The sequence below is a fragment of the Triturus cristatus genome, chromosome 11 (genome assembly GCF_964204655.1).
Source record: "Triturus cristatus chromosome 11, aTriCri1.1, whole genome shotgun sequence".
Classification (NCBI taxonomy): Eukaryota; Metazoa; Chordata; class Amphibia; order Caudata; family Salamandridae; genus Triturus; species Triturus cristatus.
In genome coordinates, this window is record NC_140594.1 from 179,670,751 (window position 1) to 179,685,575 (window position 14,825).

Sequence of the window (14,825 nt, forward strand, 5' to 3'; positions counted from 1 at the left end):
TTTAGTACCATTAGTCTTTATTCGATTTAACAAAATCATGAAAGACACAAACACAAATCAAAAGACATTACATATAAAAACACATTAAAATCGTTAAGTTCATCAATAAATAAGCTAAAATGAATTCTAAAAGAGCATTAAACTAATCAGACTAACAGCAATTCTAACAATGTATGATTAAAAAACCCCCTGGGCAGCAGCATTGTAAAAACATTTTACAGAATTTGGCACTAGGCAACAGCGATGGCGATAGCTTGAGAGGGAATTATCTGTGGTTTGCTAGAGGCTTTCGCCCTTAGGTTCCACGCCCAACCCAGAAATTTTGCTAATGGGATAGAAATGGTTGGGGAAGTGCTGGTACATAAAATTCTTAATGCAATGGCACTGCTCGTGGTACCCAAATTCCTACATAATGGTGACAACCACACTCGCCTTGGAACAGCAAGTGCTGGACAGACAAACAGTAGATGGGCGATAGATTCAACATGCACCCCACAAGCTGGACAGATCTCTTCGTTTGCACTAGACCATCTGCCTGTAAGAGACTTAATTGGAAGAGAACCTGCTCGCAACTGAAAATACAGCTTCCTGTCTCTAGGCTTTGTGATCAGGTCCCAATAGGGTTCAAAGGCGGGTGTAAACTTCGCCTCCAGATAACGACCAGCCATCCCATTAGGATTTACCCGGTTCCACACCTGGTGGTTAACCCACTCCCAATAAATAGCTTTCATAACTTTCTTTGGGGGGAACTGCACAGTTGTTGGTTCACTCCATAGTCCCGCCATGCCCAAGGCTGTTAAGGTCTGACGGAGCTGTTTCAGCCATTCGATTTTATTAAAGACATCTAGTTCTATGACATCAATAATCCCTTTAGCATACGAAGAGAGCTCGGGAGTAGTCCAAAGCCTTCGCCAGTATAAAATTGGACGTAATCTGGCGATATCTGCAACGGCATTCCTGCCAAGCTCGTACCTTACAGGGACCATTGGTGAACTCTGCGGGAGGCTTGTTACGCTACGGAGAAAGGAATTTTCTGCTGTTGTTAGGGGAGCCAGCCTACTAAACCCCCATAATTCTGCCCCGTACAAAGCTGAACCCAGTGCCTTTGCCTCATAGACTTGGAGTACAGGTTTAACGGGCTTGGTGAAAGACTTCTTGTGTTCTTTTATCAGGGTTCCCGAGATTTGTCTAAGCTTCAGGGCAGCGACCTCAATGTGCTTATCCCACTTGCCGGTACTAGTTATGTGTATACCCAAGTAGACAAAGTTGGAAACCATTTCTATTTGTTGCCCATCCAAAAAAAACTTACTCACTCTACGATTTGGGTGTGGATTAAAGGCCATGAGTTTGGTCTTGGTCACGTTTACCTCCAAACCATGGCCAAGACAAAACTCCTCAAAGACTTTTAATGCTCTTTGCAAGCCACTTGGAGTTTTTGATACGATTAGCGTATCATCCGCAAACATTAATATCGGAGTAGTAACTCCAGCAAGTTTTGGGGCATCAATAGTGGCGTTAAGCATAGCTTGGGCAATCCCATTAATATACAAGGAAAAGAGGGTTGGAGCCATGGTGCAGCCTTGCCTCACACCCCGCTCGACCGGAAACTCTGGAGTGACTTCACCTGCTCCACCCCACTGGATCCTTGCAAAATTAGACTCATGAAGCCTCCTTATCATTGTCAAAATTTCTACCGGGAGTCCTAATTTATTGAGCACAGCCCATAGCCGATGACGGGGGACAAGGTCAAAGGCAGCTCTCAGATCCACAAATGCTACATAGAGACTGCCTTTCCCCAGGGTGACCACTTTCCAGTGGAGTTGCACAAATCTAAAGACCTGATCCAATGTGCTGGTTGCCTTACGAAAACCAGCTTGAAGGTCAGAGAGAACCATATTATCGTCAGCCCATGCTAACACCTGGTTCAATAACATCCTCCCAATAACCTTCTGGATTGTGTCAATTAGACTGATTGGTCTGTAGTTTCCAGGGAGGGTTCTGTCACCCTTTTTAAACACAGGAATTATGACAGCCCCCCCCCAGGATTTAGGAACTGGCGCACCAACAGCAATTGCATTTGCCAAAAGGGTAATGTATTCGCTCCAGGGTTTTTTGTTACCAAGGAAAAGATCAGATGGTATCCCATCGAGACCTGGAGCGCGCCCAGCTGCTACGGATCCCAGGGCCAATAGAGTGTCTTTGGTGCAAAAAGGGCCACTAGGGAAAAAAACAAGGGATATTTCCCCTATGGGGTTTGACTGGGGGTCACATGCATATTGGGACCTAAAATAGTTTACCCAGTCATCTTGTGAAACATGATTTGTTGGTCTATCTGGGGACCCTCCCCTACCCCACTTGATGATGTTCCAAAATAATCGTGAGTCCCTGATATCACTAGCATCTTTCAGGGATATCCAATATTGCTCGTCCCAATTCTTTTTTGCTGTAGCTATGCATTTCTTATATACTTGGCGAGCTTCCCTCACGTGATCAATACTGCCACTGGAGAGGGCTATAGTGAGATTAGTTCTGGCACTTTTGCAATCAGCGTCATACCACCGTAAATGTTTAGGGGGTGGTCGACTACCTCTCCTAGATGGTTTAACAAAAAACTGGCGTAGTTCCTCAAAGAACATTTCATGGTGGCCAGTTGCTGCCATTACTCCTTGGTCAGAGAGCCTACATCTTTCAAGCTCCACAATGACTTCAGACAGCAATATATTAATGCTATCAATTGCCTTTTCGTTAGACATAACCAAACACCACTTAAGCCTGCGCATATCGTTTGAGGGAAATACCTCAGGTGGAGGAGATGACGCCTCTGCTGGTTCTTCATTACTACTTTTCCACCAGCGATGCGTTACACATAGAGGATTATGGTCACTTTCTGGTCTGGGAGCTACAACCATATCTTTTACAGATTGCCATAACCTCATGCTGCAGAGTACATAATCAATTCTGCTCTTGTGTCGGCCATTGTCAAAGGTGTAGGCCCCTTCCTTATCACCAGGGGTTCTTCCATTCAAAGCCCTCAGGCCTCTTTCATAACAAAGGGCGTTAACCTGCACTGCTGCCTCAGACCAGCGTTTTATTGGGTCCATATCTAGGCCGGGGATACCCCATAATTGTTCTTCTACTGGGTCAAGTCCCCAGCAAGAATCTGAACTTAAGAGCGGTTCAAAAGTTACATTCAGATCCCCTGCAACAAGCACTACCCTTTCACTTGAACGCTGTGTGATAAGGGAATCCAGTGCAACCAGAGTCCTGGACTTCGTCCCATTAGTCCCCCTCGAGTACAAGTTATAGATGTCCACATCACCCAATGGGCCCGCGGATAGTCTGACCAATTGAATGTCTGGGGAGCCTGTGTTAATTTCATTGACCGCCAAGAATAATGCTTGTCGAGCCCATATTGTTAGCCCACCCATCGGACGCCCTTTGGGTCCCTTTGACGCAGGAACGTGGAAATTCAGAAAGCCTTGAAGAAACTGCGGTTCGCAGGACCAGGTCTCCTGAAGGAGACAAACATCAAAATTACCCATAAATTGGACCCACTCAGGGGAATCCATTTTTGACTTAAGGCCAGCAACATTCCACGAGATCATTGAGCCCAGCCCTATTCCCGACAGATTAGACTGACAGATATTATTGGGGCTACTGTCAAGATGGTTTGAGTGCCCTAGATGAGTTTGCAAAGGGGATTGACTAGAAAGATTTGTTACCCCGGCAAAAGGGAATTCGACTTCAGCCCTATTATTCTCAGTGTCAGCACTCACTGCCGTAACTTCCCTTTGGGTATGAGATACTGGTCAATTGAAACAACCCAAGATGCAATTAAAATTAGGATTGTAATGATCAGAATGGGAAATAATGGGCTCTGAGAGCACTCTAGGCACTCCCCAATGATGGAAAAAACTTTCAGCGCTATGGGAGGGTACATGGTAGAAATATCCAAGATCACGCACCCCTATCCCCAACTGTCCCCCGGATAAGTTATCATCACAGATAAGGCGCACTATACGTCTATCCTGGAAATTTACAACAATGACGTCTCCCTCCACATCTTTAGGCCTTGTTCCAACCCAACCAACCCTTCTGGCAAATAAGATCTTCCCATCCAAACCAGAGCGCATAGGTCTATTTTTATTTAGCCAGAAGGTCACTTTATTTTTAAGTTCTGGGTAGGATTCAGACTTGCCATCCTTTAATTCTGGGAATTTTAGTATATGGGTGCCTTTCAAAGAAGAGGTCTTCGTGACAAGCCCACAAAGGAATTTTTTCACCACAAACGTTAAATCCAATTATAGATATAATCCTGCCAAAGACTGTGACAAACACCTTTTATTTAGATGTGGGTTAATAGAGTCCCTTTTCTACAGCACACATACCTGCTTATAACTTAGTGTTTTTCTAATCTGCAGTCAACTGAGAGAAGCAATGCCAACCTTTGTTTAAGTTATGCCTCTGTTCTTCCGAGAAGTCTTTAGGTAGTGCCAGTGTGGGACCTTAATGCGCACTATTATGGGACTGAAGCTGTTTCTGGAATGCCTGAAGCTTCACTCTTCCAATAGGCTCTTACTCAGAGTTTAATTCTATGCTGCAGTATTATTTTGAGAAAAACAAGCCTTGTGATTTGTGAAAAATGGGTGTGTTTGGAAATATATTAATTTCCTTGCACATTTGTTTATCACTATTGCATTTTTCTTTAACCACCATAATATATAAATATAACTGAGGAACTTATTAATACATTATCAATCCATAGGAAAATATTGTTATACTGTGAATATACGCGAATGAAATAACAAAATGCATTGTAAAATATATGTAAACAATATCATTTATAAACATATTAGGAGAAAGAAAAGGCAAGAGACATGACAATTTTATATGCGAAATGATGTGGAATTTGTGAATCCAAAACACGGTCATGCTGCATAAGTATCCATATATAATAGAAAGATACCAGGGTAGTCAATTAATTTTTGAGACTGGTGACAAATGTTCAATGTGAAGAGAACTGCAAAGTGAAACAATTAACAACCATTGAACATCATCGCAATATTCACAATAACTGGTAGCCTTTATAGATCTTACCTGAGATTGATAATGCTGCACATGTTGCATAAGAGGTTGATTGGGAAACTGCTGAGGGGTGTAAGCAACATACTGAGTTGAATAAGCTGGCGGAGTAGCTACTATTGGTGGTCCTGCTGCTGAGACTTGATGCATCATGGTGTTCTGGTGATGCTGATCCTGTCGTTGTTGCTGTATATTTTGTACTACAAAAAAATGTAATTATACAATGCTGAACAAGAAAGCAAATGTGTCCTTAAACTTTAAAATTGATCAAATAGTCCTCACTATCCACTTTCACAAGAAACTTTAATGGAAAGCAGTTCAATGTAAAAAAACACTGCTGGTTAAGGAACCATCTAGTGCATGCCACTGGTACGTGAATACATTTCCTATCCCATGTAGAGTGCAGACTTTGTGAGAGTAGCTTAGACAATCAGTGGAGAGATATACTTACCTCTAGGAAGCATAATATCCCTCTGGCTCATTGACATTATGTAACAGCCTGTAAGCATGCACCATAACAATTAAAAGTGGTCACTCCATTTAGGCTAGGCCAGACTGCGTCAAATGGCTACATTCTAGAACACTTGGGGCCCAATTAGCAACTTATTTCCTAGTAAATGCCATAGACACCTTAGTGGACTACTGTTACCAAGACTTTACCATTCCTCCACCACAGCAGTCTTATACAAAACAAACAAAAGTCTTGGTTCCCCTTAATGAAGCCATCAGTCAATTATGACAGTGTGTGTTCTGGTATTCCACCTCATAACTCCTCCGTTAAGCAGAATGCTCTGAGGCTACCAAACTGGAGTGTAGTTTATCGAAAAAGAACTAAAACAAATGAATAAGTATTTGTGTAACATTGGGATAACCTGGCACAGATCTGTCTTCTTAAACCACAGGCCACTCACTGATTTAGGTAAGTGACTGATTACTCAAACCGATAATATCTACATTTTAGAAGGAATGAGTCTGGTTAGGGCAAAAGACAACAGGCAATAACATGTACATCACTGGTATTGCCTAGACAGCAAGATAACTACAGGTATACAAGAGATGAAGATACTGCAATGTCCCCTGGACCTGCATCAAATGAAGGAAGAGAATTTAAAGAAGTAATAGTTACTTACCTTTGGAAACAATATTTCTAGTGGATACATAATCTTTCTGTTGATTAATCACTTTAAGAATACTCCATGTTAGACTGGTCGAGAAAAGCTCTTCGTCTGCATCTATTGGTGTATAAAAGGTGCTAACCTGTGCGCTGACTATCAGTTCCTTATAATTTTAAAGGCCCTAGCTAAGCATCAACAATCACAACAGCAACACATAACATGATTACATACCTTGGGATCTTATTGTATAGGGCACTGAGTCATCATGAGAGGAGGACAGGTAGTGAGGAACCTGCAGAAAAATTAAATATTCACTATACGGAAAATGCTACTTACCACTTACCAGTATGCATCTGTTCTTGGCATATAGAGCTGTAGAGTCATACGCTTGTGCATAGATCGCCATCTAGTGTTGGGTTTGGATGTTTGCACTTTGTTTTTCTTCGAAGAAGAGGTAGGTGACTCCTCCGTAGGTGATATTGCACATGGGCATCGACTCCATTGTTAGATTGTTTTCCCGCAGAGGGTGATAATGGCGCTTGTAAGAGTAGTTAGAAGGAGATGTCTATGAATGTATGCATCTAAGTAAGATGTAACTGCAACAGGTACAGGCACCCGGGGAGGTGGGTGGGTGCATATGACTCTACAGCTCTACTTGCAAAGAACAGATGCATACTGGTAAGTAGCATTTTCGGTTCGAGTCATATGAGCTGTAAATCATATGCTTGTGCATAGACTATACAGCAGTTCTCTCCCAAAGCGGTGGTTAACCTGTAGTTGTTGCAGTAGTCTGAAATACTGTACGTCAACACGTTTCGTCCACAATTGGACTTCTTCAGGGCTCACAGTATATGCTTGGTGCGTTTTCACATGACCATTGCCAATGTATTAGAGCAGTTGATTTGAAAAAACATATCCAGACAGTAAAATTGTGTCACCTCAGAAATTTTCAATGATAAAAGGGTGTCGGTGAATAAATGCACCCGTCGCCGCACGATCGTCTGGCTCGAAAAGTGAAATTAATTAACTAATTAATTAACTCATTTTTCTATGGATACTTTTATTCGCAGATTCCTCACCTATAGAATACATACCAACAAAGTGCCTCCCCATGCTGGAAAAGACTAGATTGTGCTCAGACCAAAAATTCATGCAGGACCAAATGCCCTTCCCATTGTACAAGACTGTCATGTCAGTAGTGCTTCTTGAACGTGTGCACCGACACGCACGTTGTGGCCTGATAGTTGTAAATACCAAACACTATGCAGGTCAATGCAGTGGTAGCAGCGTTGGCCCTGGTTTAATGAGCCCTCAGTCCTTCCAGAGGCTGCTTCTTGGCCAATGTATAGTAGATCTAAGTGCTGAGGACTATTTACTTTGACAAAGTCCTTTTCTGTTGTGCTTTACCTTTCTTTGCCTCTGAGAGTCCCTCAAAATGCCCACTGTCCACTAAATCATGCTAAGTGAAATCAATGTAGAAGATTAAGGCTGTTTTGAGGTACACCCAATAGAGTCTCTCCTCTTTCATGGGTGAGGCAGAACAAAGAATGCTTGGAGAATGAAGGAATGACTAACGTGAAAGGGAGTCACAACTTTTGGGAAAAAGGCCACCTAGTCCTCAACACCAGTTTGTCAGGTAAAAAGGTGCTGTAGGGCTATTGAACCTTGAGAGCCTGGAGCTCACTCCAGCGACGAGCTCAAGTGATCGCAATGAGGAATACAGTTTTGAGAGACATGAATCGCTACAAGCAGCTGTGCACAGGCTTGAAAGGGATGAGGAACATCAGGATCAGATTAAGAGCCCATTGCGCCATCACAAACTGTTTGGGTGAGAACACAGATGTCAAATCTTCAATAAACTGCATCACAAGACATGATGTATACATTGGGGGAGAGGAGTTGGCCTAACGGCTAGGGCAGTCAACCTCAAATCTGGGGAACTGGGTTTGAGTCTTGGCAATGACACGAACATCCTGTGATTCTGGGCAAATCCCTTAATCTCCCTGTGCCTAACAAAAATGAATGTGTCCCCTCATGTAACATAACTGGTGCTATGTAAAGCGCTCTGATACCAGATTCGGGTCAAGTTCGAGCTATATAAAACTCTGAGAAGGGAAAAAAAAAGGATGGTTGGTCTGGCAAATGCAAAAAGAGCAAAAGAACAGACAAATAACCTTTACTAGCGTCCATTGCAAGAGCTTGCTGGACCAATAACAAAACATAACAAAACATCCAACAGTTTGACCTGTCAGGGATCTGTTACGGACTGCATACAAGGCCACAAATATGTCCCAACTCTAGGCATTAATAGACTTTTCGGAGGGACATTTGGCACCAAGGAAGACATCCTGAACCTCAGACTGTAGATCAACCATAGTCAACTGCTGACGCTCATTCTCGACACATGGAGGTGTAGACTGTGCAGGTTAGCATGCATAGCCTTGCCCTGTTGTTGAGATAGAAGATCCTTCCAAATCAGCAGCCTGATCAGAGGACAGATGCTCATGCACAGAAGTTTGAAGTACCACACTCCCCTTGCCCAATCCGGAGCCACTAGGATGACTTTGGTCCAGTTGTTTCTGATCTTATTCAGAACACTGGACAGGAAAGGCAGGGTCCGTAAAGCACACAGGAGTCCCATGCACCACTTAAGCCAGCATGTGTCTCCTAGACACAGTTTTCTGGGGAAATCCGACAGAAAGAAGATACTTTGTGCCACTACGGGATCAAACTGCGATTTGTGATACGCCAGCTGAGCTCACACGGCAGACACTAACGGTTCCACCAGGTGGTCCACGATTAGGAAGCAGCCCGCCGCTCCACCAACTCCACAGGCAAAGTGCCTCTTGGCACAAAACTCAAGATCCTGCTCTACCCTGCCCTGCTTCTTGCAACATCACATTGGGATAGTCTTGCCAGTAAGAACCTACACCTGTCTTCCTTGATGGATAGCAAGAGGGCCTTTAGAGTTGGTGGATGGCCTGCATCTCCAGCAGGTTTATGTGGGGGTGGGTTTACTTCACACACCGGAGTCCTTTGATCTCTACCTCTCCCAGATGACCTTCCCAACCCAGCTGGGATGCATCAATCACCACTGTCAGCTCTGGTTGGGGAAGGGAGAGGGGTCTGCCGCTGGTCAGGTTTCAGTCAGGCAGTCACCACTGCAGATCTCTTGCAGTCTCCTCCAAAACCTGGATGTTATCAGACAGGTTTCCTTGGTGCTGGGCCCACTGAAACCTCAGATCTCTCTGTAGAGTCTGCATATGGCACCTTGCAAAGTGGGCAAGCATGATGCATGTAGACAACAGGCCAAGACCAAGGTCTATGCTCAAAGCTAAAACATTGGGATCATAGTTTGAATGTCCTGAACTCGTCGTGATGGAAGAAAAGCGCTGAACTGCACCATGTCCATAAAACATCTACTATAAAAGGAAGCCTCTGCACTGGAGTCAGTTATGACTTTTGCTCACTGATCAAGATCCCAAACGATGTCAGGAGGTTTTCCATCATCTGTAGGTGGTCTATGACTCACTGTGGCAAGCCTGCTTTCAACAGCTAGTCGACGAGGTAAACTGGTAACCTCAACCTTCAAAGATAGGTTGCAACTATCACCATCACTTCCGTGAACACCTGAGGGGGCTGGTAATGCCGAAGGGGACCAGAGCAAACTGAAAATGCTACTGACCCATCCTGATCTGCAGGTAGTGTCTGTAGAACTGCAGGATGGGCACATGAAACCTCGGCCACAAATGGACAAGAACGGCTGCTGTAGTGGTGGCGGACCTGCCATAGTCTATACACCAACCCTGTGGCGTAGCCACAGAACGGTCAAAATTGATGAGGAAGTTGTTGAGCAGGGGTAGCAGGGCCAAAAAAATGTGCCATTGTCCTGCTTTCCTTAGAGTTAAAGGGCAGAATTACCCTTTGCGGCAAATAGGAGGGAGTCATCAAAAGGCATATCTTTAAAGGATGCTTTCACAGCACCAGAAAAGCCAGAGGATCACATCAACACATGGCACCAGAGCACCACACTAATGGCCACCGCTTAGCCCAAGCAATCCGTAGTATCCAGGCCATTCCTGCTCACATATGTGGCTGGATCCTGGCTGTTCTGAATGGTTTGAGTGAAAGAGGTCCAAAACTCCTCTGATATCTCCAAGCATGATCTTGCTGGCCATGTCCCAGAGGGTGTGTGTATAATGGCCTAGAAAGGTACACTCGATTGGCCAGAAAATATCACAAAATATATCACAAAAGGTGATAGCTAAACAGAGATTCATGAAAGCTGACTAAACAGCCAGGCAAACCTTAACTGTAGCCTTACATAGCCCCTGAGGTGGAAGAGAGTAAGAAACGCAGGATGTAAGAAAGGCATGATTAAGGAACCATAGTCAAAGTGTTCTCACTCGCACTATTGCACAAATTTGCTCCAGCAACCTGCATAAATAGATTTCCTAGCAGGTTTTCTGACAGCCAAGAGGACATCTACAACTTTGTCTGGAACACAAAAAGGCTATCTGGTAATGCTCAAACTCCACATGTGTAGCCAAAGTGTTTGGGGATTGGGGTGGGGGGCATACCCATCTTGCTGAAAGAGCAGGTGTGCCCTGTGAAAGAGAGTAAGAGTTGACTGAGTGATGAGTGTCAACAGACTGGCATACAAGACCATTCTTGCCAAATCTGGGACAATTAGGACCACCTATGCTTGAGACTACTGCTGAAATTTCAACAGACAGAATTAGAAACAAAGCAGACCTTGAGACCAGCTGAACTTGAAGGCATCCCCAGAGAACCATTCAAAGGGAAGCATATAACACAAAACCGAGGACACCTTCTAACCTGGGCCATGGGAAAGAGGGAAAGGATTGGGCAACCTATCTGGAGACAATCATTACTCATTTCATGGTTCAGTTCCTACTCGGGACCACTCACTAAACGAAAGCGTCTATTCTCATGTAGAGAGACCCTGCCAAATGGACTGATACTGGGAAAATTCTGCTTCACAGTGCCCACAACCTAGGGAAATTGCCTCACACAATCATAGGACATGTGCAACAGGGGTTAGAAAATAAGTACATAATAAAATCACTGAAAAACAAGAGTTAAAAGCTTGAGTTATGGTCCTGGCTCAAATGTATAAAAGCAACGAAATTTGTCAGTTATGGTTACCAACACACACAACACAAGCCAAGATTCTTGGCTGTGAGCAACAGAGGTTGGCTGCAAGCTGTGCATCCAAATCACTGCAGGGGGCCAACCTCCGCTGGTGGTTGGTTGCAAGGCCTGGCCATTGGCCAGTTCCTGCATTCAACTCTCCATAGGGGGCCGACCACCACTCTACTTAATGGTTGGAACATAGAGCTTGGCTTTTTTAAATGTATTTATTGTTTTACTTTTTTGCTGATCCGAGAAATATGCGGCACATTCCATTGCCCCCAGATGCTTGCTTTTGAATTATAATTCAAATTTCTAACTCAAGAATACCTTTCACCTAAAATGGCAACAGATACTGAGGCATGTACATCTAGGCTGCCATTTTAGGTGTCAGGATTTGAGAGTTGCAACCCTGCAACTTTCTTAAACTTAATTTAAACTGGAAAAGGGGGTAGGGGGTTGAGCCTCCCGCACCCCTTCAATGGCATGGGGGTTAGTGTGTGCCTACCCTTGCCCTTTACATGCACTTTTTTCCTTTCAGGAAACAGGGACTGCCCATATCCTGAAATAACTGCCACAAAGAGAATGTTCTGCCTTTCTTATATCACATGGTTAATTTCGTCTGACTTTGAGGCTGACTCTGGTAACTATTGCAAATGTATTTAAGTGCATTCAACTGGCTTTAGACGTGAAGTAGTAGATGGGCTAGACAGCCAGGGGATGGAGCGGAGGTAAGCAACTTCATTTTAGGTGCAGAGATCAAAGTCTACAGATTGAAATATGTGAAATTTGGAGATATTTGAGACACCATATTGAAGAAGCGGGTCCACTGTTGAGAAGTGGCCTAGAGGGAACTGAAGTCATTCTAATAATTTCCAACAAGGCCAGGTGGACTTTATGACCTGTGCTCAAATTGTCAGACTGAGCCAGAAATTCTTAGTGAATGTTATAAAGCTTCAGAATTGGCTCCACAAGGAAAAGCTGGGGAACTGTTCCATAACTCCAAATAGTCTCAGGAATGTTTCTTCAAGAAAGACAAAAGCTTCTCTTTCCTAAGGCTCCTTTTGTATTTTTGAGGGAAGACCTTTTGGGAGATTATTCGATCAAAGGAAACTTACCTGTAGGAAAAGGGCTATGATCTGGTGTGTCCCTCCGAGCCTTGGAAAAGAATAACTTGGCTTTTCACTCCTTGAAGCATTAGTATGCCTCAAGGAACACAAATCAGAACAAACTTTTTTGCAGCTGTTATCTGTAAAAAGAAGGAGAGTTTACCTGCATGATGAGGTTGGCTGTGTACTGCAAAACAAACTGAAATACCACTAAAAAATTGAGGCTGATTATGACCATAAGCATAAAAGCAATTTTTTCTTTTTTAAAGGAATGCCCCAAGGCATAAACTGTAACCTTCACATAAAAGCCAAAGAAGCTGCTATTCCTCTTGCAGAATCGGTATTTACCCTTCTTGCTGAGACACCTCTACCAATTGGAGGCAATGCATCACTACTGAAAGCCACCTAAAAATGGTGTCAGTCCTGATCAACTATCCTAATTTGAAGCACTAGGAACCATCAAAGAGGTTGCCAATGATCATAAGGAGTCATTATTTTTATATGTAATTGCACTATTAGGGCTTAGTCTCTGCAATCTTTATTCATCTTCAGCAGAGTGAGAAAAGGGAAAAAAGTATTTTGATGAGCCTCTGATCTGCCGTAAGAACATCTGGACATAAATGCAATAGTGAAAGAGAGCTACCCTTGAGTTGCAAACATTAAATAAGCCAGAAGGCCTTGATTTTGCAAGAGCAGTTTGCAGACTACAAGGAGAAGGTTAACGTAACTGAAGCTACTGTTAGTACTAAGGACAGCATGCCCCATCTGGAGCAATCAATGTCACTTGCTTGACAAAGCCAAATGTTTTGGACTATTAGCATAATTGTGGTGAAAATTTCAAATGCAAAGAAAGAGAAGGACCACAGAATTCCCCAAAGGGTATTTCACTTACCAAAAGAAGGGACATTACTTGTGAAAAAATAGATTTCTGGAAAACCCCGGATATGAAAGATTTTACCAACCATTTATTTCCAGAAGATGTCACCACTCTACAGGGAGGACAAGAAAAGGGTAGCACCAAATAAGGTCCCTTAGGTTACCATGTTTGTTCTAGGGTTGCTGCAAAGCCCACTGAAGTGGTCTTCTGCACAGTCAACTCCGGTGAATTAAGAAAAGCAGAGAGTTTGGGATTTCAAAACGTGACTTTCTTCTGGTCTTAAGTTATCTCTAGCCATTTTTAAAAATATATATATATTTTTTTAAAAAGACAGGTGCCTGGCATCAGCCTTTCGATTAAGAAAATACTAGGATTCAAATGATTTTGCAGGTGTCTGGTGGAAGAACTCGAGAAAGGTGACTGTACCCATCTAACTTTCCCTTAGTCTCATTTGCTACTTGGAATTATGTCTGTGTAATGTCATTTTCTGTATTGTTTTGCGCAGGCTGTACCTGTGCTTTGATTATATTTTTCAAGTGATAATTCTGTGTTTGACAAATTACCTGGCTTCCTCCTCATACTTTTCTTATGCCTCTTGAACAGCTATGGAAAATAGAATGGGAGTGGGTTATAGATGTGGATGCCAGGATTGATTTCACATTAGAGAGGAAAAATAGCTTTGCTTTCTTCTCCCTGAGGAAATACAGATGCATTTTGGGCAGAGAGTTTAAAGGTTAAGCTACATTGTGACCTTCCACAGATACCAGTCAGTGAATTATGCGGGTCTATTACAGGTCTGTGATTAGACGAATAGGACTTGAAGCTCAATGAGCCAGGAGGAAACAGTGTATCAAAAGAGAAAAATAATTTTAAAAACCAAAATAAACTAGGAAGAATCTTGGAAACTCACGATCTTTTATCTGTGGAGAAGCAGAAAAAAAGGAACTGGTGGCATTGATGCATAGGCTGTCTTGTATGTAGCTGATGATTCACTTTCAGTAGCTCTGTACACTTCAGTCCAGACCCTGAAAAACACCACCTGGTTACGGTTACTGCACATTGTGGAATTACAACTTCCAGCAATACTTTGGTGTCTGGTAAGTGGTTGAATTATGGGATTTGCTGGGGGAAATATCCATTAGAAATATAAAACTTTTAACCGCGCTGTGGGAGGGAGATTTACTCAAGGAAGTAGCCACATTAACAGGCTTCAGGAAGTGGAACTTGATAGGGATTGAACATCTAGGCGATGTAAGGGGGCGGAGAAGCGCAACTCATCTTTGAAAAGTTGCAACAGGAGTACGCGTTGCACGACACACAAAAATCACACTACCTTAGGCTAATGCACGCTCTGCAGCAAAACATCCAGCGTGGCACCCCCATCCTGGAGTACACGCCTCCGGAAGACAGACTGCTCCTTGACCCTAATATGGGCAAGCCCACTTCCACAATATACCAAAAGTTGGTAAACAACATGTCGGACCCCTA

At 43.3% G+C, this 14,825-nt stretch overlaps 1 protein-coding gene across 17 annotated transcripts in view; it reads right to left on the minus strand.

Annotated features, from left to right (window-relative positions):
- ATXN2 (ataxin 2) overlaps window positions 1–14,825 on the minus strand; it is a 1,509,788-nt gene that overhangs the window by 449,926 nt on the left and 1,045,037 nt on the right. For all 17 annotated transcript variants that reach the window (XM_085634791.1, XM_085634789.1, XM_085634788.1 and 14 more), the window contains one exon: window positions 5,098–5,282. In XM_085634791.1, the coding sequence (XP_085490917.1) occupies window positions 5,098–5,282 (185 nt within the window). The remainder of the gene's footprint in view (window positions 1–5,097; window positions 5,283–14,825) is intronic.